We start from the raw sequence: 26494 nt of genomic DNA, 5'->3' as shown, positions 1-26494 counted from the left end.
TTCAGAAGCGGCTTTTGTTTTCTTCGGAATACAGTCTATCTTCACATATTTTCAGATTTCTACCTACAGTTTGCACTCACTTAGTGTCTATGTTGGGGGACTCGAAGACAGCCCTCAGGTTCAGTGGTTACTAGAAGGACTCACAGAACCCAGAAAAACAGCTATACTCATAGTTACGGTTTATTACAGTGAAAGGAAACAGACTAAAATCAGTAAAGGTAAAAGGCACATGGGGAGTTCAGGAGAGATGAGGCACAAGCCTCCAGTTGTCCTCTCCCACTGACGTTGTATGTACAACACTTAATTCTCCCAGCACTGATGAGTGACAACACATATTGGAGTATTGCCATCCAGAGCAGTTCGCTCAAGTCTTGGTGTCCAGAGATTTTGTTGGAGGTCAGTCATGTAGGCATGGAGTACCAGTGTGGCTGGCCTAAGTTGCTCAGTCTCCAACCCCACCACAGGTCAAACTGGTCTATAGCCCACACCTGAGTCAAATTGTTGGTAAAAACTATCTTCTGTGGCCCAAGGCCTTAGGTAAACTAAGATGCTCTAATCAGGCAGGAATTGACAAAGGGCTTAGAGTTTATCTCCCAGGAGCTGGTTGAAAGTGAGACATTTCTTTGGAATGTGTGGGATTTTAACACCAACTGTTTACACTATCATTGATACGTTGTGAAACCACAGGAATCTACCCAGAGCCTGAACTGATTGCAGGTATCTTAGGGATTCATAAGCTACTTGGAATGAGAATAAACCCTCCATGCCCATGCTATACTTCGTTCTTTGAGTTCTTGCTGTCCAAATTTGCTGTCCTGTTCTTTGATGCAGATAGATCCCCTCACTGTTGTGTGACAACTCTGCAGTTTTTTTACAGTACGATAGTGAGTGTTCATCCCTACCTTTCTTTCCAGGAAAAGAGTATGAAGTGGAGAATGCTTGGGTATGCCTGGGCTTTGTTTTCTGAAGCTATAAGTGAAATCTAGAATTCCTAATCTTACATATGTTAAGATAAGCATATGCTTATCTTGTTAGTATAAGCAATATGCTTATGTGGACAGGGCTACTGGTTTCCACTGTACTCTCAGAATTTTCATCTGTTTTCTATAGGCAATGTCTAGAGTATGGAGAGATGGTCAGAAACATCCTGTACATATTTACAGACTCCTAACGACAGGTAATAACCCTTCAGTATGACAAAAAATGTAGTCTTTTGAAGAGTTAAAACAATTTTTTTTTGCTCAGTCTGTACTTTGATATCAGAAATATTGTTATTTTGTTAAACAGTATGCGAATAAACATGTTTTACCCTACAAAAATAACAGACTTAAAGATCTGAAGGAAATCTAATCAATGTTTTCTCTTTAGGTACAATAGAAGAAAAGATTTATCAGAGACAAATCAGTAAGCAAGATCTTTCAGGGGCAGTTGTAGACCTAACCAAGACCTCTGAACATATCCAGTTCTCAGTAGAGGAGCTTAAAAATTTGTTTACATTACATGAAAGTTCACATTGTGTTACCCATGACCTGCTTGACTGTGAATGTACAGGAGACAAAGATCATACAGGTTAGTTGTATTTTAATTCTGTTATGATGGTAAAGTTAATTTATCTCTCTTTAACAGTTGAAAACATTTAAATACAGAATAACTGAAATATTTACCATTTGCGTTTATTACTTTTCTTTTTTTTCTCAGGTCATAGGGCACCTGCCAGATGAATATTTGAGAAAATATTAATTAGAACCTTATTAGTTGTCTCAATTTAGCATCTTCTGAATTAGTTGTTAAATGTTTAACTTGTTTAGGAAAATCTTTCAAGTCCTGGTATAATGACTTCAGAGTTACAAAAAATGTTTTTAATCCTTATTTCTATTTCCTAAAAAACATACTTGACAGAATAATCCTACTGTGTTTTTTTTTGGTTTAGAGCTTATTTATAATGTGGTCATACCTTCTGAGGCAGTTAGCATGGGCCACCATACTTCTCAGTACTTGACAGACTCCCAGTGCTGCTTAAGTGAGCCTGAGAATGTCAGCCCTTCAGAGTTGACACTGTTCAGATAGGAACTGGATCAGGAGTAGGACTTGAGCAAGCAATATCCAGTGGTTTGAAGTCCCTTGGTAAATTGTGTTGAAAAGGTTTAAGAAGTTAGACTGTACAAGACTGACATGGAAGAATTATATTTTATGTAAGTCAACATTTGATTCTCTCTCTTGTATGCTTTTTCTATTTTAATAATTTCTGCTTATTTTCTCTTCATTTTTCTTATTTACTCTGTTTTTTTTTCTTATTTTTCAAGTGGAGTGCTTAGCTTGATGATTTTAAGACTTCTTTTCTAAAATGGGTATTTAAGGCTGTAAATTTTCCTCTTGGCTGAATCTCATAATTTTGATATGCAGTCTTTTTATTATTCAGTTCTAAATGTTTCATATTTTCCACTGTGATTTCTGCTTTGACTCATGTGTTGTATAAAAGTATGTTTTAAATGTATTTTAGTTTTTGTTATTGTGTTCTGGCTACTACAATGTAGTCAGATAGATATATGGTCTGTGAGATATTGATTCTTTGGTAACTATAATGATGTGTGTGGCCTGGTATGTGGTCACTTTGTAAATGTTTCTTGTGTGCATGAAAACCATGTGTATTCTCTTAATTACGTAGTTTAGAGTTGTGCCATGTTAGTCAAATTTTCTGTTAAAATCAATTTTATCTTATTTTACAGATTTAAAAATTAAGTATTTTAACTTATAAATTGTTAATATATTTACATGGTCACATATTTAAATATATAAAATGTATATATGAAAACTCTATGATACCCTTCTCTGCCTAATTTCTAGCCCCTATCCCATAACCATTATTAGCTTTTTGTGTGTCCTTCTAGATATATTTTTATGTTCATGCAAATAACTCTGAATATATATTCTTGTCCAGTTTTCCTACCAATAAAGGGTAGCATAGTAAATAGATATAGGTCTGTACCTTTTTCACTTAATAGTATATCTTGAAATCTTTCCATATCATCCCAGGTTTCCTTATTCTTTTTTTCCCTTATATAATCCTCCATTTTACTTGTCCCCCACAGGTATCATTAGGTATAATTACGGGTATAATTAGGTATATCAATTAGGTTCTTTCCACTCAGTGTATATCTTTATTCATACATCTTTTCCCATATGTTCAAGTATATCTGTAAGGTAAATTATCAGTTATGTTGGGTCAGAAAATATGTACATTTATAATTTTATTTTATTTTGCTTTCTTATTATTTTTTTAATGTTTATTATTTTTGAGAGAGCACACAAGCAGCAGAGGAGGAGCAGAGGAAGAGGGAGACAGAGGACTCAAAGCAGGCTCTGTGCTGACAGCAGAGATCCTAATATGGGGCTTGAACTCACAAACCGTGAGATCATGACCTAAACTGAAGTTAGACACTAAACCAACTGAACCACCCAGGCGCCCTATTGTCTTTTCATGTTCTGCTTATTCCAACAAAGGCCTACTAGTGGTTAACGCTCAATCTTTGATTTTTCAAAGTATATTTGTTTTTTTTCTCTCTCTCAAATGCTGTCTTTGCTAGGTGTACAGTTCTAGTCAGTAGGGTGTTTTTGTTTTTATTTTGTCAGTACTTTGAAGGTATTATCCTGCTGTCTTCTAGATTCTTGATGTTGTCATCTCTTAAGACCTCAATGATTTTTGACATTGACAGGATTTAGATATTAAGGAAAGACAGTTTTAAGTGTGATGAAATTTTAAAAGAAGTCTTTATCTTTTAGAAATGTGAAGTGAAATATTTACAGTTGAAATGATATGTACAGTTGAAATGATATGTACTATATATTGATTTCATAATAATAAGGAAGTAGAGAATGCCTAAATAAAACAGGATTGGCTATTGATGGTTACTGAAGGTGGGGTGCATAATAAATCTTTAGGTTCTTCCTTTCTGTCTTGTCAACTTTTTCTTTTTATTGTTTATTTATTTTTGAGAGAGAGAGAGAGAGAGAAAGCGAGTGAATGGGGGGAGGGGCAAAGAGACAGTGAGGCACAGAATCTGAAGCAGGCTCCAGCTTCTAAGCTGTCAGCACAGAGCCCGATGGAGGGCTCGAACTCATAAACTGCAAGACATGACCTGAACCGAAGTTGGACGCTTAACCAACTGAGCCACTCAGGTGCCCCTATCTTGTCAACTTTTATATATATTTGAAATTTCCCGTAAATAAAATGCTTTTTTTAAAAAAAAATGTTTAGTTTTGAGACAGTGTGAGCAGGCGGGGGGGGGGGTGTGTGTGTGGGAGGGCAGAGAGAGAAAGGGACAGAGGATCCAAAACAGGCTCCACGCTGACGGCAGTGAGCCTGATGCGGGGCTTGGACTCAAGAACCATGAGAATATGACCTGAGCCAAAGTCACATGCTCAACCAACTGAGCCATCCAGGTGCCCCATAAATAAAATGTTTAAAAAAAACCCTTTCAGTAGCTTCCATTACTCTTAAAGATAGAGATTATAAAATCTTCATTTTTTTTCTTTTTTTTTCTTTTTGACAAAGTGTTTATTGAATTTAATGTGGCTATGGGGTGTCTCTTACTGTCTCCTAGAATTCTAGGAATCAGGGAGGCAGTAACGTGGCAATGGTGAATTTGGGAATCTGGTCCCACAAAAGTACCCGCTGCTCCACCCCTAACTCCTGGATGGCTTCCAGGCAGATCACACCTCTGCTGGAGCCATCCTGTTCCATGGCTGAAGTGAGGGCATTGGCAGACACTCTTCCTTGGTCATGCCTTCCCGGTAGGTGGTATCGACATAGTCCTAGATATAGGAGCTCCCAGAGCCCCCAATGGCAAAGGACTGCCTTACCATCATACCCCCCCAGGGGCACCGAGTACACCTGGCCTCCTTCTTGGAGGTCCCAGCCTGCAGTGATGATTCCTGCCATCAATTCTTCCCGGTATAGGTAACACATCTCCTTAAAGAGGCTGGTGGCTGTGTACAGCAGCAGAGGCCCATTTAGCTCAATGCTGTGGAAACCAAGCTGATACGTGACAACATCAGCTACTGCCTGGGTATCTGCTGCTGAGCCTGAGCGGCAGCAGAAGATACGGTCATGGATAGGGGTCAGCTTGTCAGTCACTCGATTGGCGATGTAGGACCTATGGTAGTTCTGGAGTCGGCTTCGAGAACCACACCCCCTTCAAATTGTATGGCCATGATAGTGGTCCCTGTGGAGACTTCCTGGCTTTCCCAGTAGGGGGCAATAGCCTCGGGACCCCAGGCTGGGACAGACCCCGCTCCTCCACCAGATTCTAAGGTGGCCGCCATCTTCCTCCTCTAAAATCTTCATTTTAATTAAAGTTGGTTTTTTTTTAAATTTTTTAACGTTTATTTATGTTTGAGAGAGGGAGAGAGATTGTAAGCAGGGAAAGGTCAGAGAGAGAGGGAGACACAGAATCCAAAGCAGGCTCCAGGCTCCAATCTGTCAGCACAGCGCCCAATGTGGGGCTCAAACCCATGAACCGTGAGATCATGACCTGAACTGAAGTTGGACATTCAACTGACTGAGCCACTCAGGCACCCCTTCATTTTAATTAATTAGTCAATTGATTTTTTGAGACAAAAGTCTTTATTACTTGTTTAATGTTTATTTTTGAGAGAGAGAACTTAAGAGTGAGTCGGGGTGGGGGGCAGTGAGAGAGGGAGACACAGAATCCCAAGCAGGCTCCATGCAGCCAGCGCAGATGCTGATGCGGGGCTTGATCTCAGAAACTGTGAGCTTGTGACCTGAGCCAAAATCCTGAGTCAAATGCTCAACTGACTGAGCCACCCAGATGCCCTGTTTATATATTTAAGACTAAAATCTTTAAAGTGGTTAGTTAGGATAGGGTAGTGCTGTAACAGGAAAGCATAGTGGCCTACCACAATAGAAGTGTATTTCTCATTCATGTCACAGGGCACATAATAGTAACTAGTGGACAGCTAGTTACTATTACTCGCTATTTACTACTACTAAATCTCAGAGGTGATTTAGTGATCTAGGCTTCTTCCACTTTTCATTCTACCATCCTCTTAGGCCTTACAGTTTGCTGCTGGGATCCCTGCATCTGCCAGCCAGCAGGTGAGAGAAGAAGAAAGGTAGAAAACCATGTGATATGGGGGATTTTTCTAAGCCAGCTCTGGAAGTGACCAGAGCACTTCTATCCGTCTTCCATAGGCCAGACTCCATGATTGCATCTAAGTGTAAGGGAGACTAGAGAAATGTGGCTGAGTGGCCTGGAGGAAAGAGATAGGGATTTCATGAGTAACTACTAGCCTCTGCCATTCAGGATTTGATCACAGTGTTTTGCATCTGGTCCTTGAATGCACTTTACCCTGCATTACTCAACTTCTTGCATCTTTCTTTGGCTTTGCTTTCTGGGCTCTCTGGTTGCCTTGGGCTCCTGTGAGTTCGTCAGACTGTGCCAGACTCCCTTCACTTTCGTTCCTTCTCCTGGAGTGCTTCACCTCCTTTCCTCATCTGGTTCTTGCCTTCTCATCCTTCAGATCTTAATAAAACAAGTCAGTTCTTGTTACATGTGCTCAGAGTCCCCTGTATCTTAATTCCTTACCCTTACCACTGTTTGTAATACAGCTGCACAGTGCCTTGTCTTCGATTTTGAAATCTAGGAAGATTGAAAGACCAGAAGTTGTTTTTTTTTCTTTGTAAGTTTGCAACAAACTTATTGGGTGGCAAAAACTTTAAGTCAATGTGACTTAAAGTAGTCATTAACCCATTTCATAAGACTATTCATATGACTTGCTGCAGAATATTAATGTGTTTGATGATGGAGTGCTGTCCCAGATCGTTCCAATTATATTCTGAATTTGGAAACATATCTGTCCCAAAGGTTTTAGGTAAGGGATTATATACCTGTAATACATCTCTTTGATTATTTGTTTAATGTAGACCACGATGCCCTTGAAGTCAGAGACTAAAATGTAATAAATTATATAAGCTCATTGTGTCATAAAATAAAAAAAGTACTATTTATAGTAGGGTATTGATTGGCCTAAGGATTTTCTCATTGTTTTACTTATTTCAGGTGATTCATTGGAGAAAGTCCCTATCTCTAGAAATTGTCAGCTTGGTCCACATCACCAGAAGTCTAGCTCTCTGAAACCTCTCTCCATGTCACAGCTGAAGCAATGGAAACATTTTTCTGGAGATCATTTAAATCTTACAGATCCTTTTCTTGAAAGAATAAGAGAAAATGTCTCATTCTTTTTTCAGAATATAACCAACCAAAGTACTGTTATATAAAAAGCGATTACTTCATGACATTCTCTTGCCAACTCTTTAAAAAATTAACATAATAATTAAATGTAATTTTTGAAAACTAATAGAATTATTTAAGTTATATTTTTTGTTGCAAAATATAATTTTGATACATGGTCAAAATTTGAGTTGCTTAATTTTTTGTATGTATTCTTCAATGTTGAAATATTAAAGACATGCTTCTGTCATCAGATTATTAATTAATGTTTCATAATTAATGCACTTTTATTAAATACCCATTAAAGAATTTTAATAAGGAATATAAAAAGGTAAAATACCTAGTCTCAGTCTCTGGGAAATCTAATCTGATTAGGAATATTAGACACAGATGTGTGAGACCATTGAAAAACTTGATCAGTTTAAACTATAGCTCTAGGGAGCAAGAGAATCAGCACCTAGGACTGCAGAGGCTGACGATGCTGAACGTAATAGTTGCTGCAAAGCAGTTGGAGTGAGCGTGGTCAGTAGGTTGGGGCAGGAGATGAAGGATGATGGGACACATCAGAACACCAGCTCCTAATCTGAGACCTTAGACACATGGGGCACTGGCAAGCAGTCTGTAAAGCAGTGTCCACCAAACATTGTTTGTATTCTGAATTAAGAAAGGTTCGGCTACCCTCATGTCAAGGGTTGTCTGTAGTAATTTTTGACATCAAAAAGAGAGTTTTAATTTTAATGTACAAAGCAAGCTTTAGAAGACTGAAGTCTACAAGGAGAAAGGAATTTCTCAGTCTCCAACTGGGGCATCTACAATCAGCTTCTGCTTCCATTTAGAAAATTTCTTTTAGGCTGAATATTGTCTTGAGGTCTTGAATAAAGACTCAACAATTATGTATGAGCAAATCTGAGTTCTTCAGATTTCTAGTGCCATACCTGGGCAGTTGTACATCTAGGATTCATGAATAGGCCTAAATTTGAGGAGGTGAGGAAGTAGTCAACTAATAATAAGCAAAAATGGTGTCTCTTGGCCCTATGTATAGACCTCATATATGAGGCTTTCCATATAAACTTCTTTCAGTATCTATCTTGCATCATGTTATTCTCAGGTGTAAAATCCTTAAAAAAATACAATGATAGAGACTAGTAGCTTTATTGTCTATCTTAAACTGTAGTGGATGCTAGAGCGTGCCGTCCAGATTGCCAGTGTGTTTGTTTTCCTAGGTATCTGCCACCACTCCTAGCCAAATCCCTGCCTAAGTATAGCCCTGAGCTGAAAAGCGCTGCCTCACCCAAGGTTACGCTCCCTCCGCAGGGTAGCTGTCACCCAGTGATTTGTTGATGTAGGTTGAAAAGCTGTCCAGAGCTCTTCAGGACAAGTCTAAAGGACGGTCCAGCTCCAGACCTCCTCAGTCGAGGCGTTTGCTGCAGCTTTAGTGCAGTTCAGCCTCTCTCTCTGTTCAGTCATGCTTCCCTCACTCCCTTACAGATGTTGTTCCAAAGAGCACTTCCCAACAAATTCCCTGTAAGCAAATCTGCCTCAGCATGTTTTCCGCAGAAGCTGACCCATGACACTTCCACAACGTATCGCTGAAGAAAAGCATTTTAGTAATTATAATTGATGGCATTCAATTGTAAATACTTGTAGGCAGAATAATTTAATTGGATGAGCTGATGTGAAAGTTTAAAAAATAGTGTAAGTTTTGCTTTATACTATTTGAAAAATTAGACTCTGAAGAAAGAATTACCACTTGTACATTCACAGTGTTGTGCAGTCACTACCACTATCCATTTTCAGAAAAGAGTTCTTAATGTCTTCCTTTCTTTCTTCCTGGGCACTGTCAACCCAAAGCTGTTGGCCTCCATCCTAACTGATAAATGCAGTGAACTCTTTTCAGTCTTTATCTCAGCTTTTTTTCACATTAAATACTGGCGAACATTTTCTTCTTGAAACTCTTGCCTTCCTTAATTTTGATTAAATGAGTATATTCATTTGTCATTCCACAAATAGTTTTTAAATTTAAAAAAATTTTAACGTTTATTTATTTTGAGAAATAGATATAGAGAGCAAGCAGGGGAGGGGCAGAGAGAGGGAGACAGAGAATCCCAAGCAGGCTGCACGCCATCAATGCAGAGCCCGATGTGGGTCTCAAATCCATGGACCATGAGACCATGACCTAAGCCTAAAGATGCCCAACCAACTGAGCCACCCAGGCACCCCTAATTTTAAAGTTTATTTATTTATTCTGAGAGAGAAAGAGAGTGGGGAGGGGCAGAGAGGGAGGGAGAGAGAGAAGCCCAAGCAGGCTCCACACTGTCAGCACAGAGCCTGACTTGGGGCTCAAATTCATGAAGTCTTGAGATGCTGACCTGAGCCAAAATCAAGAGCCAGACGCTCAATGGACTGAACCACCCAGGTGTCCCTCCACAAATATTGAGTAGCTAGCACATGTTGGACATTGTCCTTGGGGTTGTGCGTACAACAGTGAATACCACAGGCAGTCTCCATCCTGGCACTTTCATTCTAGCACACAGAAAACAATGCACATATGTAATACAGCACATGATAAGTGCTATGAAGAAAAATAAGTGGAATAAAGGAAAGATATTAAAGTGGGGCTGTGGATTGCTATTTATATAGGGTTAATTTATGCAGAGACCTGAAAGAACCATGACATTTTGTTGGAAAAATGTCCCAGACAGAAGGAACCTCGTGCAAAGGCCTTGAGGCAGATGAAGGAGTGTATGACATGTTTGAGAAACAGCCAGAGGTCATTGTGGAGAGAGTAAGAGTAGTAAAAAATGAGGTCAAAGAGATGATGGGGGGGGGGGAGCAATTCAAATGGTAGAGAGCACTGAAGATGGTCTTGAGAGCTTTAGCTTTTACTCTTGAGGGAGATGGAAAACCAACAGGATTTGAGCCAAGGAAAGACATGATCTGAATTGCTCTGGTGATGGAACGGAATGGTGGAACATGGGGTGTAAGCAAGATGAGTTACAAGATTATTGCAATAATCTAGTTAAGAGATAATGGTGATTTAGACCAGGTGGTAGCTGTGAAGTGTTAAGGAGCAGTTGGATTCTTAATATTTTTGAAGGCAGAGCCAACGAGATTTATGAATGGATTGAAAAAGAGGAAAATCAAGAATGACTCCCAAGATTTTTGGCCTGAGCCGAAGGAGGAATGGTATTGCTAGTTAGTGTGATGGGAAGACTGAGAAAAGAGGTTTGTGGGAGATCTGAAGTTCAGTTTTCATTATGTCAAGTTTGATAGGCCAGGGAAGATGTCCAATAAGATTCGTAAATGAATTGAGTTCAGAGCCTTGGTCAAAGCTAGAGATAAATTTGGGATTTTGTCAGTATATGTATGGTATTTAATAAAGTCATGAGATTGGATGCCATTACTTAGGGAGTAAGTGTAGGTAGAAAAGAGATAAAGCAGCTACATGTAGGGATAAATATAATGATAGCTAGCACTTATTAAGTACTTATTGCTGTGTTCTAAATGCTAAGAGCTTTGCAACCTATGAGATAGGGTTAATATTGTCTTAGATGAACTGAGTTTTCTAAACTGTTCAATTACATGTCTAAGGGTAGTCGTGAGACTTAAGTGAAATAATGTATGGTTAGTGAGAGAAATATTATCTTGGCTGCTTGCATCAGAATTTCTCTTAGCCTTTATTTGGAAAAACACCTTATTAAAACTTGGGTGGGAGAGAGTAAGCCTTGGGTGTTGGTTGCTGTCAAAGTGTAACGAAGGAGGAAAATTTGGAATTTTAAAGGCAGTCTGAGGACGTGTTAAGAGAAAGAAAAATGAGAATATGGAGGGGAGGCTGGGACTGGATTAGATAAAAATTCCCAGTGACAGAACTGGAGGATATTTGAATAACAGTTGTTTTCCATGTAGTTGTTTGCTGCATAGTTCTGGAAGTAGCCCTCCCTTTATCTCTTTCCCACCATGAAATCTTGATGGAATGTTGGAAGAGGCTGAGTTTTGTGAGGGAAACCTTGTGACACGGGACAAAGGCGACAAGTGTGACATGGGAGCCCAGAGGCTGAGAAGCACAGGTGATGGTAAGCCCTTGGGAACTGAGGACGGCTTTGGACTTTGACAGGCCACTTTGTGGGGATTCAAACTCATTTAATTTAGATGTGGAAGGGCACCCAGTTAACCTATGCGTTGCATATATAAAGCACCTTTCCTGTGGCAGATGCTTAGTTTATAAGAATTCCCTTCTTTTCCCCTTCTCTGTGCTCCCCTGCCCCTAGGTCTGTGATATAGCACTTAACATATGGTCTGTAACTGTTTACCTGGCTCTTTCTTCCACCAGGCTGAATTCTTTGAAGATAGGAATTTATTTTACTCATCCTAGGATTGAATTACCTTGTGTGGTCTCTGGCACAAAATGGCTACTTAAAAAAGTAGGGGATTGGATGAATGAATGAATGAATGAATGAATGATTGAATGAGTGAGATACTTCAATTCTTTTTCTTCCTTAACCACCATGATTGGGTTCCTTGCTCATAGATCTAAGCTTCAAGGTATTTAATAAGCTGAGCATGGAGCTGTGCTGGACCCTGAAGAAAGCAGAGCCAACAGTTTTTTCTTGCCTTCTGGCAGCAATAGACTTCCGTTTTTGCTTTCACGATTTCTAACTATCTGCCGCATGAACTGACGAAAGTTCTCAGTATGATGGGTAGGATTTGAGTCACATTTAAGTCATTTCTAATTACACAAATACACCTTTGACACATGGTCACGTGGATTCTAGTTCTAAATGATAATATGAATACATTAATCACATTCTCATTGAGACCAAATCACCAATGATGAATTAAAATGCAAACAGCTCTGATTAGCAGAATTCAACTTCCCAACAGCCTGTTTGTCCATTTAACAGGATGTACGATAAAGGAACAAGTCAAAAAACCCTGCTGTCATTCTCTGGTGCAGTCCTGACCTACGTCACATTGCTTGGGCAATTTAGTATCATAATATATTGGCAATTGAAATTCTGTGATTTGCAGCAAATAGCATGTATAATCAGCAGATGGCACTGTTTCTCTGAGTTGGTCCCAAATTAATACTGGGTTCTAGAGGGGTTTGTAGACCTGGCTGTTTTTGTCATTGAAGGAAGGATTCAACAAAGGGATATTATTTTCTTCTTACCTTGTATGATACAGGGCTTTTTGATTTAGACTAGTTTCCTGTGGCATTCTATAGCTGGCCTGTTGCTTTAAGCCATTACAAACTTCCATCTCTGAGATCCTTTGTTGTCCACAAAATCAGTACCAATTCAGAATACAGCTGTTATGATTAAAAAAAAAATTGTGAAAGAAGAATCCTTATTGACACAGACAGAATGGTTTGTTGGAGTTTGGTACACCTTGAAAACCTGAAACGTTAAATATAATTTAATTTTTATGAATTTTTTTTTAGATTCATTAAAAATCCTGTTAAGTCTCTTCTCGAGTAATGAAAAGCCAACAAAGCAGACCAAAACAAATAATTCCTTTATTTTTTGAGGAAATAAAATCCTCAGCAAAATCCTGCAGACATTTTCTGAGTCGTTTTAATGTTACTTGTAGGGAATAGCAGGGGGTAGGAGTGTTATCCCTCATCTTTGTTGCTATCTTTATCTTGATAGAAATATTTGGTACCCATTGGTATTTATACTGCCACAGAACAATAGAAATGATATTTTAGAATTGATTTTGATTTGATTACATCGCCTATTTTGCTCAGATGGAGAAGCAAATTTATAAGATACAACAGGCTGCATCCATTATTAGATTTATTTCTCTTTGGAGAAGCACACAACACAGGTATCAAGAAACCATGTATTGCAAAAGCAGAGCAGAAGTTTCATGACTTAGGCCAGGTTTTCATATCCCAGTCACTCTGCCCCTGGGAGAATCTGTGGTTTTGTGAGATAGGATCGAGGGGGTGTGGAAGCCAACAGCTTTGGGGCCCTTTACTCTTTGTACCTCGCTAAGGTTGGGAAATAAAGAGTAAATATGGAGGGCAACATATCCCTTGTTTTGTTGATAACAGCTTAGTTGATGAACTCGGCTTGAGGTCTATTACCCAGATGGGCTTAATACAGAACTCTGTCCAGCCCATGAGGAAATGCTTTCCCTGGATAAGCTTCATGATGTGGAGGCACAGAGCACAGCTTGTGCTTTCTATAAGCAGACTCGAGGCTCCTTCCCAGAAGGAAGGAGGTGGATGTATTTTGTTTTTTTGTGTGTGTTTGCATTTTTTAAAAAATTTTTTTTTTCAACGTTTATTTATTTTTGGGACAGAGAGAGACAGAGCATGAACGGGGGAGGGGCAGAGAGAGAGGGAGACACAGAATCGGAAACAGGCTCCAGGCTCTGAGCCATCAGCCCAGAGCCTGACGCGGGGCTTGAACTCAGGGACCGCGAGATCGTGACCTGGCTGAAGTCGGACGTTCAACCGACTGCGCCACCCAGGCGCCCCTGCATTTTTTTATTGAGGCAAAATTCCATTACATAACATAACATTCCAAAACATAAAATTCACCATTAAAACAGTTTATTGAGGTGGTGAAATTCACATAACATAAAATTAATCATCTTAAAGTGAGCAATTCAGTGGCGCTCAGTGTATTCACAATGTTGCTTAGCCATCACCACTATCTTATTCTAGAACATTTTCATCACCACCCCCCTCCCCCCCCCCTGAAAAAAAAGCCCTGTCACTGTAAGCATTTATTCCCAGTGCTGGGGTGGACTATTACCATCATGGTGGTCCTTTTCATCTTCTGTTCCAAATCAGTGACAAGGGAAGGAGGCTGATGGAATATTTGGGGTCCTGGAGAGGTTCTTCCTCAGGACAATGAGAGAAGGGTAGGAATGGGGAGGGATGGTATGCTCAACAAGGCTTTCTACTCTGGTCCTTCATCCTACTTCCCAGTTGTCAATGAACAGAAATTCTAGTAACTTCTAGTGCAGGTTTAATTTTCCATTTGTATTAGGGTTCTCCAGAGAAACAGAACCAATAGGAAATCGATCCCTCTCTCTGTTTCTATCTATTTTAAAAAATTGACTCATGTGATTGAGGGAGGCTGGCAGGTGTCAAATCTGTAGGGTAAGCTAAGAACCTGTGACAGCAGGCAAATTTCTAGGTTGCATTTTTAAAAAAAATTATTTATTTTGAGAGAGTGTATATGCACACATGTGTGCATGGGCAGGAGAGGGGCAGAGAGAGAGGGAGAGAGAGAGTCCCAAAGAGGCTCCCTTTTTTTTTTTTAAGTTTTTTAAATTATTTTTTTTGAGAGAGTGAGAGCTGGAGTGGGAGAGGGGCAGAGAGAGAAGGGGACAGAGGATCCGAAGCAGGCTCTGCTCTGACAGCAGCTAGCCCAATGTGGGGCTCAAACTCACAAACTGTGAGATCATGACCTGAGCCAACATTGGATGCTAAACCAACTAAGCCACCCAGGCGTCCCTAGGCAGAATTCCTTCTTGAGGCAACCTCAGTTTTTGCTCTTAAGGCCATCAGTCTACCCATACTCTGGAAGGTAATCTCCTTTATTTAAAGTCAACTGACTATAAATATTATTTATATCTAAAAAAATACCTTCATAGCAACTTCTAGACTAGGGTTTTACTAAAACAGCTAGGCACCATAGCCTAGCCAGTTGACACAAAATTAACCATCGCACTATTCATTCTTATTTATTTATTTTTAGTTAATAGCACCTGTGTAGTATTTACTGTGTGCCAGGGACTTTTCTAAGTGCTTCATAAACATGACTCAATATGCTTATGCTTACTAATGAGGATCCATTATATGGGTACATGAATACAAATCTTAGCGTATGACTATTAGTTCATGACTTGTAAGGTTGTTTCTCTCCTACTTATCTACTTTCTGTTCACCCTCAATTACTTTACTCTTTCATTTGGACCTAAATGTCCAGAGTGTTCTTTTCCTGGGCTGTGCCTCCCCGTGCCCCTGCATTCCTAGACTCTCCGTTGCCATTCTGTGGCTGTGATTGTCAGAGAATACAAAATAACGGGCTAAAATGAGGCATAGCTTTATTTCTTAGGTATAAGTCTGGGTTGGCAGTTCAGGCTAGTGTGATAATAGTCATCAGGGACCCAGGCTTTCAACTTCTCTGCTGCTTCTCTGTTCTTACTATGCAGCTTCCACCTTCTCGTCCAGACTTGCTCTAGCAATCCCCTCTGCATTTTAGCAGACAGGAAGGAGATGGGCAGGCCTTTGTTTAAGGACCGGTCCTTGAAATTACATGCCTACTCTCACTTCCGTCCAATTGGCTGGAAGTAGTCACATGCCAAAGTGGAGCTATTCCTGACAAATGTACCAAATAAGTCACTTCTTCTCCCAATGACTCTGGTGACTGAAGGTTCAAAGGAAGGCCAAAGTTTACATTAATTCACTGGAGTGATTGGGAAGAAGCACAGTCCCTTAATCATGGGCAGTTTGCACAATCTTAATGAACATCAACAGAAGTAGATGTTCTCTAAATAACTGAGAAGAGTGGGAAATGTGGTATCTAAAAAACTGTGAAAAAGTAACTTATATAAGGACTTTGGGCTGATGTACGTATAGGCTAAGATTTTTTTTAGTCATTGTTGAATTAATTTTCAAGTTTTGGAGAGAGTGTGATTATTTATAAGATTGCTATTTAGTCTGCCCTAATGAGTGCAGCAGTAATACTAATAGCCTGTGGCTTATGTCAGCACTTGGAAATGTTAACACAGTAATGACTATTTTCTACTGTTAGCAATAACCATCGCAATAGGGTGTCACATTAACCTTTATCTTCTGAATCCTCTTCATATTTTAAAATTCAATCACTGGCAGAGCAGACAATGCCAGCTTTATTATACAAAACCAGTTGCTCTCATCTTTCTCCCTTTATTCTTTCAGATCCTCTACCATAGGAGGAAACCATTAAGGAGAAGCTTTGTGCTTTCCTGGTAAGGCCCCATTGAACATGGTCAGGAGGGAGAGGTAGCTATGTTTCCCCCCAGGATTAGCTTTGGAAATCATTCTCTAATTCATGGGCCAGCAACAAAAGGTAGCACTGAGGTTGCTGTGGGTACCATGTTTTTCTTCTTCCTGACCTTTATGCTCCCTTCTACTCAGAGGCAAAGGTAAGACAGCTCACAGGGATACCAGGATCCATAGTCTGTGAGGAAGGGCCCATGCCTCTGGCATTCCGACTGGACTAAAGGACTTTGCTCATCCCACAGAGCAGCCCCCATTGTGCTCACTCTCATAGTCTATGAGAAGCTCATGGAGATGAGATTAGGGAAAGAGGGAAGAGTTAAGTAAGTGTAAGAAAGCGAGAAGGAGGTGATTGGTATGCCAAAGCTCCTGTTCAGATTCCAGTCTAGGGGCTAATTTATAAGAATAAGCTATGGGCCCCTCCGAACCTCTGACTCAATCCTGTGGTGCTAGAGGGTATCTGTGCAATGCCTTGTGGCAATGCCCAAGGTGATGGAGACATGGTAGTTAATACTGGGGCATCCTTTTTTTTTTTTTTTTTAAGAAAAAAAAATTGTAAGTGTATTTATTTAGAGAGAGCGAGAATGAGAGAGACTGTGTGGCCAGCATGCATGAGTGGAGAAGGGGCAGAGAGAGAGAAGGAGAGAGAGAATCTCAAGCAGGCTCTGCTCTGTCAGCCAACCCGTGAACCCATGAGATCATGACCTGAGCCAAAATCAACAGTCGGAAGCCCAACTGAGCCACCCAGGTGCCCTGGGGCATCCATTTTTAGTCATTTGGTAATTTAGCTCTTATCACCAAAGGAAAAACAATTACTACCTTTTCCCTCAAAACCTCATTCTTCTCAGAATAGAAGTCAAAATGGCCTATAGTCTGACATATTCTGGCCCCATTATCTTTATGACCTCATCTCCCCCTCACCAACTATACTTCATTCCCACTGTTCCTCTTGTTATTTGAATGCTAGGCACGCTTCTGTCCTGGTGTCCTGGGACCTGGCCTATAGATCCTCAGCAACTAGTTGGGAAATTGAATTGAAGGAAGGAGTGGCCAAAGGTGCCTAACATTTTCTATGGAAATAAGGGGAAATGTGAGACAGGAAGAAGCCATTTGGTGAGTTCTAAGACTTACTTTGTACTTATGGCACTGGAAAAATGGCTTTTGTGGTCAGTTACACAGATTGTCATATTGTCACTGGAGACAAAATTCACAGGTATGATTGTACTCTTTTTTTTTTTTAATTTTTTTTTTTAATGTTTATTTTTGAGACAGAGAGAGACAGAGCATAAATGGGGGAGGGTCAGAGAGAGAGGGAGACACAGAATCTGAAGCAAGCTCCAGGCTCTGGGCTGTCAGCACAGAGCCTGACGTGGGGCTCGAACTCACGGACTATGAGATCATGACCTGAGCTGAAGTTGGACGCTTAACCAACTGAGCCACCCAGGCGCCCCTGGTTGTACTCTTAAAAGGCAATTAAGAAAGAACTATATGATTCAGAGGGTTGACTAGATGCCAAAGAGCATTGACGAGATGCCAAAGAACATTGATGCCCATTTCCCCCCATACACTAGGACCCACTATTAACTATAGAGCCTTTAAAAAATACTGAACAATCAAGAAGGCCCTGTTGCCTGTATGCTGAGATGGGATTGATCAATAGCCAGAGTTTTCTACCACTTGCTAAGGATGCATGATGCTTTATAAAACTCTCTAGTTTTATATATGTAACATATATAACTAATGAAGTTAGTTTGAGAAGCAAACCTTGTAAATTCCCTCCCTAGTTCTAGAACTCACTCAGCTCCAGTATTTAGTTTCCATGAAGTAAGTTAATCTCCAAAGTGTGGAAAAGCCTTTGGAGATCCTTGGTTAGAATGTACCTGCAGATATAGGAATAATTTAACATTAAAAAATTTTTTTTAATGTTTATTTATTTTTGGCAGAGAGAGAGTGAGTGAGCACGAGCCAGGGAAAGGGCAGAGAGAGAGGGAGACACAGAATCTGAAGCAAGCTCCAGGCTCTGAGCTGTCAGCACAGAGCCGAATGCAGGGCTTGAACTCATGAACTGTGAGATCATGACCTGAGCCAGAGTTGGACGCTTAACTGACTGAGCCAGGAATTCCAGGCACCCAGGAATAATTTAACATTTGATGACACGGCGAATCCAGAATGATTACCATTCAGATAGAAAGGGAAAGATGGAAATCTGATTATAGGAGAACGTTTTAAAGATACCTACATGAGACTTACTATTATTGAGACAAAAACCCTCCATTTGTTCTCTGTGTAGCCAAGTAAACCTTTTGCATTTCTGGTCTTCCTCTGGCTCCTGAAGCCACCAATCTTTAGCAGCAAGTCTAGATGTGAATTCATATTGTCCTGTCTTGTGCTGCATGGAAGCTCCTCAGTGAGCCATCCGAGGAGGCAGTCCCAGTCAGTGGGAAGCAGGGAGACTATGGCTTTTTTGGTTATTGCCTTAGCTTAGATTAGAGACCATTTCCACTAATTGTACTGGGGAACAACCCTCGTGGTTACACTCCATGAAGGATGTATTTAATAGTGTCATCTGAAGGAAACAAATAGTGGACAGCTGTTTTATTTTTCTGAAGTTCCACAAAGGAAGGCAATTTCCAGGCTTAGAGAGAAATCACATGTAGTTGCTTCTTATGAGAACTATCACCATGGAAACATCACTTCTGTCATCCATCGGGAAGCTGTTGTTGGGTGTTAGAGGGACGTCCAGTGGGCCTAATGGCTGGTATAATTCTGGGCTTATGAAGGATTTCACTTTTTAAAAATGATTCTTGCAGTATGTTTGTGCCTATCTCGAGGGAACCAGAGTCTGAATATTAACTGGACAAATATAAGGTCAGCATCATTGCAGTGTGACTGTCAGAGCTCTGGTGTGGGAATCAGCAGTCCGGAGATTCTAGTCAGATGGTCCCATCGATTTGGCTTCCAATTGTATGGAAGTCACTTAATTTTTGCACTTCTGGTAATAATAATAACGAATCATTTATAGATTGCTTACTATGTGCCAGACATTTTACTAAATGCTTCGTATGCATTTCCCCTTCATTTGTTCCCCTTGACAATCCTAAAATGAATATATAATCCCCATTTTATGGCAAGAGGGGAGAGACATAGGCCTAGAAAACTTAAATACTTTCCAAGAGCAAATGCTGGTTAGTGGTAGAAGCTGGATCTAATCCCAGGTCCATGTGGCTTTAGAACTCACTTGTATGCACCAGCCTTAAACTTGCAAACTAAATGGAAATTTAAGGACTATCTTGTAGTAGTCATCAAATGTGATGGACTGTGGGCCTCTGCCTTTCATACCAGGATTACTTATTCTCAGATTAAGATACATTGGCCAGAAAAATGATCTCAAAAAAGCAAGAATTTGGGAGTTCATGAAGAAAAATGCAAGTAGGAATTGGAGACAAGGGAAAAGATCAAGCTTATTTCTAAAAGAAAAAAAAGAAAGGTGTATCATAGATTTTTGAAAAGCAATTGTTACTGAGGATATCCATGAAGAGATTTGTTATTTTATCTAATTATTTGTCCTTATTAAAGCATTTGGTGGTCAAGGAATACCTATAGATGAGTTGGAAAGAAAACAAAACAAAGGAAAAAATGTCATTCTGTGAGCATGTCCTGCTGGTGGCAGCAACAGTTCACAGCACTTGTCCCTCATTGCATTATGGAATTACAGGCACGTCTTAAAGCACAGAGCTTCCTGTTTTTATAAGATTTCAAATCACAGGCTGCTGTTATGATAGCTATAAAAATTGGCAAATCATTCTAGCTATCCATATGACTGACAGGATTATTTTCCAGAACATTTTATATTACCAGAGTTTTAGATTCATGTTTCCCCCCCATGGGTTGTTAGAAGGGGGTGGATAGAAGGGGTCGAAAAGGGTGGGTATTAAATGATTAATTAAAGGAGAAGTGAGCAAGCCTTTAAAAAACTGATGGAATAGACCACTGAAATCGGTAACACCACCTTAGTTTAACTTCTGATTTTGTTGTAAGTGAAGATGGGTTTCATAAACTGACTTTTGCACAGGATGAAAGATTTGCTGTTTTATTGAGAATGTTTTGAGAGATCTCCAATAATGGTTTTTCAGTTTTCTTCCGTAAACATCATTAAGGAATTCTTTGACTTTCAGATGGCTTTGAAAACATGGAAACATTAATGTTTATTCCATAAGTACTAGATGATAAATGAATGTTTTGGTTTTTCTATTTATGCCCGAGAAGTGCTCCTAAAGAGAAACTGAAAATTTTGCAGCTTCTGAGCTTTGATAAAGGCCAGCCTCAGGTCAGCAGCAGGAGCCGTCTCTCTTCGGTGTCCTCAGACACCCAAGTGTGGAAGGTTCTCATGGTCAGAAAGTGATGCTTTGACCCGGGCGTTACTTGGTCTCTGTGTGACTTAGCCCCGGAGGCTTCCCTACCTCTGAGCCTGGTTTCTGATTCTACAGTGCTGCCGAGGAAGAAGACATGGAAGGGCCACCTTTTCTGAGGCAGCAGACCTCATCTAGGCCCCTCTAGTGGAAGGAACAAACACACTGAGGCTTAGAGATGTGAGTGCCTTGTAGGTGAAAGGGATCTGCATGAATTGGATCTGGATGGAGCCATTTGACAGGAAAAATGTTCCTGGAAGGAACTCGGCCTGGAAGGACGAGTAGAGCCTTCAATCATTCCTACACCCTGAGATGTTGATGGCACCAGGCAGGTGCTCAATGCATGTGAATGAAATGAAGAAATGAATGAATAAGGCAAATAATATAATGCAAGAGAACTTTTTCCATTTCTTCAGTAAGGTGCTCTATGTCTCATTCACTTATTCATTCATGTGCCATACATTGTTTGAAAACTTGTGATAGTCTAGGTTTTTTGTTAAACACTTAGATTCAGGGATGCTTATTTTCATTTCTGCAGGTTTTATCATATGTCATTTTGGTGTGAGGAATGAGTCTGGGATCTAAGTTTTAGAAAATAATTGGCCAGCTGTAATGACAACACTTAAATTATCCGTTCTTTCTCTATTGATATGATATGTCACCCATATCCTATAGGTTTATTTCTGGACTTTTTATGATGTCTTTTTTTTTTTTTTTCAACGTTTTAATTTATTTTTGGGACAGAGAGAGACAGAGCATGAACGGGGGAGGGGCAGAGAGAGAGGGAGACACAGAATCGGAAACAGGCTCCAGGCTCCGAGCCATCAGCCCAGAGCCCGACGCGGGGCTCGAACTCACGGACCGCGAGATCGTGACCTGGCTGAAGTCGGACGCTTAACCGACTGCGCCACCCAGGCGCCCCTATGATGTCTTTTAAATTAACATGTGTTTACAAAATTTATTAGTATTTCATAGACCAAATTTATCTTTAGTATTCTTTTTTTTTTAATCTTTTAAAATGTTATATTTATTTTTGAGAGAGAGAGAGACAGAGTACAAGCAGGGGAGGAGCAGAGAGAGAGGGAGACACAGAATCCGAAACAGGCTGCAGGCTCTGAGCTGTCAGCACAGAGCCTCACGCGGGGCTCGAACTCGCAAACCGTAAGATCATGACCCAAGCTGAAGCCGGATGCTGAACTGACTGAGCCATCCAAGTGCCCCTAGTATTCTTCTTTTTCAATACTTCATTGGTTGTTCTATACCAATTATTTTTCTGGATAGGCTAAAATTATTTTGTCAATTGATTTTCGGGGGAAGATGATATGTTTACAGTATTCGTTTGGGAATGTAAGATGTCTCTCTAGATATTTGTGTCTTCTTTTATATTCCTAGGAAATGTTGTGTTGTTTTCATTATATGGAAGAAAACACAAAACATTGTTGGCTCCCTTAGCAGTTCATATCTCTGCTCAGTCTTCACCCCCTTAGGCCTTCCTAACCTTGCCATTAAAGTAGCATTGCCCCCACCCCCATAACTTTTTATTTTGCTTTATTTTTATTTATAGCACTTTCTAGCTGACATAAATATTTGTTTTACGTTGTATATGGTCTTTCTCCCCTGGTAGGTTGTAAGCTTTGTGTGGGAGGAGATTGGATGTCCTACTCACTGCTGTGTCTTCAGCTCCCAAAAGTGCCTGACACATTCTACTGTGAATATTTGTTGGCTAAATTGTACCTACCACCCATTCTTTTCAAATCTTAGCATTTTGCCATATTTGTTACAGATTCGTTTTTGAAAAAATAAAAGGCTAGTTGAAGGCTGCTTTGTATTTATCTCCAATCCTATTCTTCCTCTTCTCTCTTTGAGTCACAATTTAGTTTTTTAAAATAAATGTTCATGTGGGTTTGCTTCAAATTTACATAATATAAACACTATATACAACTCTTTGCTTTTATTTTTATTGTTTTTTATTGACGTATAGTTGAAACAATGTTACATTGGTTTCAGGTGTGTTTGCTCTTATTTTTTCATTTCATAGAAAATGTGTATGTAAGTAAATGTATATATGTGTGAGTATGTATGCATATATATATTTACTAATTGTCTTTTTTTCAGTCAGCATTATGTTTTATTTATTTGTTTATTTTTATTTTTATTAAAAAAATTTTTTTTAACATTTATTTATTCTTGAGAGACAGAGACAGAGACAGAGCATGAGTGGGGAAGGGGCAGAGAAAGAGAGGGAGACACAGAATCTGAAGCAGGCTCCAGGCTCCAAGCTGTCAGCACAGAGCCCGATGTGGGGCTTGAACCCACGAACTGTGAGATCATGACCTGAGCCGAAGTCAGACGCCCAACCGACTGAACCACCCAGGCGCCCCAGCATTATGTTTTAGGGACTTACCCATGCTGACATATGGATCTCTAGTTCTTTCATTTCAACACCAGGTTAATGAAACACAATTTGTTTATTCTCCTATTGGTGAACATTTAGAATAATTATTCTGCAATTACTGAAAATACTAGTACACACTGGTAGTGAACTGGCTATGTCCCTTCCTCTTTATTACATGTTGCCAAACTGATCTGTAGAGTAGGTGTACCCCAACAAGATATGAGAGCTTTTCTTACTCCCCATCCTTGCCAACACTTAGTGCTGATAGACTGTCTTAGTCTGTTTAGGCTGCTGTATAACAAGGCACCATAGACTGGTTGGCTTATAAACAACAAATTTATTTCTCACTGTTCTGGAGGCTGGAAGTCTGAGGTCAGGGTATGAGCATGGTCAGTTGCTGGCGAAGGTCCTCCTTGGGGTTGTGGACTACTGACTTCTCATTGTATCCTCCTTATGTGGTAGAAAGCAGAGAACTCTCTGAAGTCTCTTTGATAAGGGCGCTAATGCCATTTATGAGGGCTCAACCCTCATGACCTAATCACCTCACAAAAACTCTACTCCTAATATGGGGGTTAGGATTTCAGTATATGAGGAGCACCTTGGTGCCTCAGTCAGTTGAGTATCCAACTTCAGCTCAAGTCATGATCTTCCAGTTCGTGAATGTCAGCCTCTCTTTGGGTTCTGTGCTGACAGCTGGGAGCCTGGAGCCTGCTTTGGAATTCTGTGTCTCCTGCTCCCTCTGCCCCTCCCTTGCTCATGCTCTGTCTCTCAAAAATGAATAAACATAAAAAAAAAATTTAAAAAGCATTTCACCATATTAATTTGTGGGGATACAAACATTCTGTTCATAGCATAGACTCTGAAGTTTCCGTTTTAATGGTTTTAACTGAAATCTTTTTTTTTTTTTTTTTTTTTAATTTTCCTGATTACCAATCGGGTATTTTCATGTGTTAAGTAGGATGTTTGGATTTCCTCTTCTGTGAATTGCCTGTTCATTTATGTTGTCTATTTCCTTGTTTTTCTTTCTGTTACTGATATATAAGACTTTAAATATATTTAGGTTGATTTAATAATTTAATATTTATTTAATAATATTTAATATTTCAGTTGGTTACTAATCCTTTGTCAGTTTTATGAGTTACAAATGTATCTTCTTCCAGCAATGTGTATTTCTATATATATAGAATTCTTGAATTTTAATGTAACCAAGTGTATCTATATTTTCTTTTTGAGTATGTGATTTTTTTTTTTGTTTGCTTATTTGCTCATTTATTGAGGAAATTCTTTCCTGCCCTGCAGTCATAAAGAGGTTTTATAATTTCTTCTAAAAGTGTTAAGTTTTAAGTTTCAGTATTTAAGTCTTTAATTCATCTGGAATTTATTTTTCCAAGTGCTATGAGATGGGAATTATATGTGTTTTTTTCTGCTTGCATAATTAATTGCCCCAATAAATGTGTACAAATTTGTCCCTTCCAACTGGAATATAATGTCACACATAGTTCAAGTTTCCACAGTTGCATGCCTAAGTTCTACATTTTGTATTCTTTTTTTTTTTGTTTAATATTTTTTTATTTTTGAGACAGAGAGCATGAGCAGGAGAGGGACAGAGAAAGAGGGAGACACAGAATCTGAAGCAGGGTCCAGGCCCTGAGCTGTCAGCACAGAGCCCGACGTGGGGCTCGAACTCACAAACCGTGAGATCATGACCTGAGCCAAAGTCAGACGCTGAACCGACTGAGCCACCCAGGTGCCCCTGCATTTTGTATTCTTTTAGATTGGTTTGTTAGCCTAACCCTGATGAAATACCCCATTCTCTTAACATAAGTTTGTAATAAGTCTTGACATATGAAATGAAAGCCTCACCTATTAGGCTGAAAATCTGTACTAACTTGTTCTTCACGTTTTGCTCTTTTCCATAGATTTGTTTCAGCTTATAAAGCTATATAGAGGTACTGACATTTTTCTTTGGTTACTCATTCTCTATTTAGTCCATTTTAATAGTAATACAAATGTGTTAAGAAAAATTTGAAAAGAATATCTTATCACCCCAGAAAACCACTATACAGTTGTATATTTTCTTGGATTCTATTTTGTATGCTTACGCTAATGATAAGCCTGGTCGTCTATTCTTGGCTGGGACAATCTCTTCTCCCTGCTCCCCTTCCTCCACTTTTATCCATGACCCTATTTCTTTTCTTCTTTCTGCTTCAGTCAGTCTTTGAACATCTTCTAACAACTCAGCCCCAGTACAAGTTATAAATTATAATCCCAGTGTAGAGCTATTTAAATGCAGATTTTCTCAAAATAGCCCACAGTGATCTTCATCCCCAAATCTTAGTAGTTGAAATCATGTTGTGATGTTTTATTCCTGTGAGCTGACATATGACATAATCTTTCCACCTAGTTGTTGTCTAGCCTAAGTCTTTTTTAAATCTTGAGTAAAATGGGCTCCTGGGTGGCTCAGTAGGTTGAGTGTCTGACTTTGGCTCAGGTCATGATCTCACAGTTCATGAGTTCAAGCCCTGCGTCGAGCTCTGTGCTGACAGCTCAGAGCCTGGAGCCCGTTCCAGATTCTGTGTCTCCCTCTCTCTCTGCCCCTTCCCCACTCATGCTTTGTCTCTCTCAGTCTCTCAAAAATGAATAAACGTTAAATTATTATTTTTTTAATCTTGAGTAAAACAGTGTTTGTGGTTCTGACAAACCTAACATTTAGGATGAATGTTCATTTGTTTTCTCTGGAAAGTAAGGTGAGTTTCTCCATACTCTAAGATGCTATAATTCTATTGTCTCTTTGGCTGTTAGTAAGCCTGCTAACTGGACACACCCATAAAATGCCGAAAAGCTTAAAACTTCTACTTTGCTTTAAGTGCTGATGGGGTCATTTTGTGTTCCAGGAGTTTCTGTCCAGGTCAGCGTTCTTATTTTTTCTCCAGTAAATACAAAATGCAATTTTAAGTGATGTTTGGAGTATACTTTATAATGTTGATAAAATCCATGGAAATCTGGACACATAAACAAGTAGTGGCTAGATGTTTCTAGACAAATACCAAATTCAAATTTGGGGGGTGATGGTGCTCTGCTGGGACTCAGCTTCACTTGTCTCCTCTGAGAACTCTCAGTGCTCTGATCATCAGATTGGCTAAGTTTCATTCCCTCGCAGAGAGGATTTCAGTGACTCCCTTGGAATAAATTCCTTCGTTTCCAGAACAGAATCCAGTTTTCTTCTTCTCCTGGCATTGCCACATTGTGTTTCTTCACCACTGACTCAGGTCGGAAATTTCAGAGTTCTGTGCTATCAAACCCATTGTGAGAAGCACCGCCATGCCCCATGGCCATGAGCAAAAATCTCAGTCAACAGAGACTTTTTATCAGGGTTCCAAGCTAGCAAAGCTGATGAACTATACCTGTGTAAATACCTTTGATGGTTCCAGGACTGGAG

At 39.7% G+C, this 26494-nt stretch overlaps 1 protein-coding gene and 1 pseudogene across 1 annotated transcript in view; one reads left to right on the top strand and one right to left on the bottom strand.

The window, feature by feature from the left end:
- RAD54B (RAD54 homolog B) overlaps nt 1-7512 on the top strand; it is a 97013-nt gene extending 89501 nt beyond the window's left edge. The window contains exons 13-15 of the mRNA XM_043601387.1: nt 1111-1177; nt 1369-1569; nt 7080-7512. Coding sequence (XP_043457322.1) covers nt 1111-1177; nt 1369-1569; nt 7080-7297 — 486 coding nt within the window. The 3' untranslated portion in view covers nt 7298-7512. The remainder of the gene's footprint in view (nt 1-1110; nt 1178-1368; nt 1570-7079) is intronic.
- Nucleotides 4531-5402, bottom strand: LOC122495610 (annotated as a pseudogene).
- Nucleotides 7513-26494: the final 18982 nt, after the last annotated feature.

Source organism: Prionailurus bengalensis, chromosome F2 (genome assembly GCF_016509475.1).
Source record: "Prionailurus bengalensis isolate Pbe53 chromosome F2, Fcat_Pben_1.1_paternal_pri, whole genome shotgun sequence".
NCBI lineage: Eukaryota > Metazoa > Chordata > Mammalia > Carnivora > Felidae > Prionailurus > Prionailurus bengalensis.
Note: the sequence above shows the minus strand (reverse complement) of the source record. Positions and strands in the feature narration are given on the sequence as shown.